At 43.7% G+C, this 2,590-nt stretch overlaps 1 protein-coding gene across 1 annotated transcript in view; it reads left to right on the top strand.

Annotated features, from left to right (window-relative positions):
• The window catches only part of LOC104946310 (transient receptor potential cation channel subfamily M member 7-like), a 20,478-nt gene extending 17,935 nt beyond the window's left edge, over nucleotides 1–2,543 (top strand). The window contains exons 15-17 of the mRNA XM_010772097.1: nucleotides 1,171–1,454; nucleotides 1,729–1,811; nucleotides 2,257–2,543. Coding sequence (XP_010770399.1) covers nucleotides 1,171–1,454; nucleotides 1,729–1,811; nucleotides 2,257–2,506 — 617 coding nt within the window. The 3' untranslated portion in view covers nucleotides 2,507–2,543. The remainder of the gene's footprint in view (nucleotides 1–1,170; nucleotides 1,455–1,728; nucleotides 1,812–2,256) is intronic.
• The last annotated feature ends 47 nt before the right edge of the window (nucleotides 2,544–2,590 follow it).

A 2,590-nucleotide genomic window follows, 5' to 3' on the forward strand; every position in this document is an offset into this window, starting at 1 on the left:
CAATGTACTTCCGGGTCAGTTCGGCAACACAGAAACCACAACAATGGAGCGGTTCATCGATTTTTACTTTGAGCTTGGCCTAAAATATAAAGATATAACATCAGTGCTTGGCAATAGGCACAGGTTTCANCGGGTTTCACACATAGACTGTATATATAAAGGGTTTCACATAAGTGAAGACACCTCAAGAGAACACTCAGAGCGAGGGGACATGCACGTCCCTCTGAGCTGAGTTATTGACAGATTTGAATTTCGCGGATCAATAACTCATGAACATAACGTTGTAAAAATACAAACAACATGACTTTACAATCATAGCAAGATAGACAACGAGCTACAGAGTCGTTTCTATCAGAACAGTTCGATACGCGCCGTCATCCGAGCTACACATCAAGAATTGGTCACAATCTGCAGCTGGAGGAGGGAGAGGAGTGCTTAGGACCGTCTGCAAACTGCAACGGGGTTTTGAGAGATCTCGCAAAACAAAATTTTTTTTGTTCTCCATGTCCCCTAGGGGGCTCCGTAGATAATAGACTAAATGACTAACCAAAACAAACCACTGATCCAAAAGCTCAGGAGGAAGTGAAGTTGTTTTGCAATCAGTCATTGCATTTGGAATTTTTGACAAGTTGTTTCCTTCCTCCTCTGCTGAACAGTTTCATGACTCTCATGACGTACAGACCGACTGTCTGGGCCCGTTTTGAACTAGACGGATAGAGACAACTGGTTTGTGCACTGGAAGAATGTCAGTGTCTGGCGTACCTCGTCATTGCATTGTTCACTTAATCAGTAGAACAGCAATTAAAGAAAATCAAATACATACCAAGCCTAAGAGCTCGTTTTCAAAGAGGTATTGGCTCAAATAACCACTTACACATTAGTATTACAACACAATGTCTTGATATGACGATCATTTGAGTGTTCATGTTGCAGCTGATGCATAAGTAGGCAAATGTTTGCTAAAGAGGAAGCACTCAGATATCAATGTTGTTCTGCTTTGAGTATCTTCTGCCTTTCTTTGCACAAACTCTGTAGAGCAGTAGAATTTTAAGATGCGTTTTGTTTTAAGACAGAATTGAACAGGCAGGGTTATATCATTAAAGGAACACTGTGTTTATCATTGTGTGTGTGTGTGTGTGTGTGTCTGACCTGCGGCTCTGTGTTCTTCAGGAGAGCCAGTGACGGTGTACCGGCTGGAGGAGAGCTCCCCCAACACCATCAACAACAGCATGTCTTCCTGGGCCCAGCGGGGCCTCTGTGCCAAAATAGAGTTTCTCAGCAAGGAGGAGATGGGCGGGGGTCTCAGGCGGGCCCTCAAGGTGCTCTGCACTTGGTCAGAGTACGACATCCTCAAACCAGGACATCTGTATATAGTCAAATCCTTCCTTCCAGAGGTGGTCCAAACCTGGCAGAGCATCTACAAGGAGGACACGGTGCTGCACCTCTGTCTCAGGGTACGAGCGAAGGCTTCTGAGGCCCTGTCCGACCTGTAACTGTGTCTTTAGTTTGATAGAGCTTTATGGGATTTACACACGTTATGTATCAAACAGGTCGGTACCGCCACGTTAACACAAAAGGTTGTCATCTCTCTTTAGAAAGCATCAAAGTCCATCATTTATCTATGAAGACTAAATCAAATAAAAACTAGTAAAACTGTGGCTAGAATCTTTGATTGTGGCGATGTTACGAAGCTTTACTTTAAATATCTTTTTCTCTGTGTCATTCCAGGAAATTCAACAACAACGAGCTGCTCAGAAACTGACATTTGCCTTTAACCAAATCAGGCCGAAGACGATCCCTTACTCTCCGAGGTGAGAACAGACGCAGGCTGTGGCAGAATTCATCCACATATCTAACATGGGTTTTATTTTCCTATATTGATCTGATTGGGTATGAATGTCATACACAGCCTACAGACACGCGTTGTGTAGCTGGTTGTGGTTTGGAAACACAACGGATGATTTACACGCTTCTCACTGTGTTACCGTTGTCCTTTGACTCACACTATTTCAACTATTTAGTGCTAAGCTTATTGATAGTATTATTGATTTCATTTAATCAGTGAACAAGTGCATTTCCCACAAAGCCAAACTGTTCCTTTTAAAGCATCAACACATTGGTGAACGTTCCTTTTCCTACCTTTCTAAATGCATAATACCTTGAGTCACTTTGCTGTTCAAACCTCAAATATAATTAGGAAAATTCAACTTTTTGGGGAACATTTTGGCGTTAAACCTGTGTCCCCGCTGTGCTTAGGTTTCTGGAGGTGTATCTGCTCTACTGTCACTCTGCCGGACAGTGGTTTGCGATAGAGGAGTGCATCACCGGAGAGTTCAGGAAGTTCAACAACAACAACGGAGATGAGATCGTGCCCACCAACCTGCTGGAGGAAACCATGCTGGCCTTCAGCCACTGGTCCTACGAGTACACCCGCGGAGAGCTGCTGGTGCTCGACCTGCAGGGTAAACACTCAGCACTCTTACGTTACCAAACTGAACCCCTTTGAATGGACTCAAGTTTGTTGTTTATTTAAAATGAAATGGCTTTTTTTACGTGTGTGTGTGTGTGTGTGTGTGTGTGTGTGTGTGGG

Source organism: Notothenia coriiceps, unplaced genomic scaffold, assembly GCF_000735185.1.
Source record: "Notothenia coriiceps isolate Sejong01 unplaced genomic scaffold, NC01 NC01_scaffold00010967, whole genome shotgun sequence".
NCBI lineage: Eukaryota > Metazoa > Chordata > Actinopteri > Perciformes > Nototheniidae > Notothenia > Notothenia coriiceps.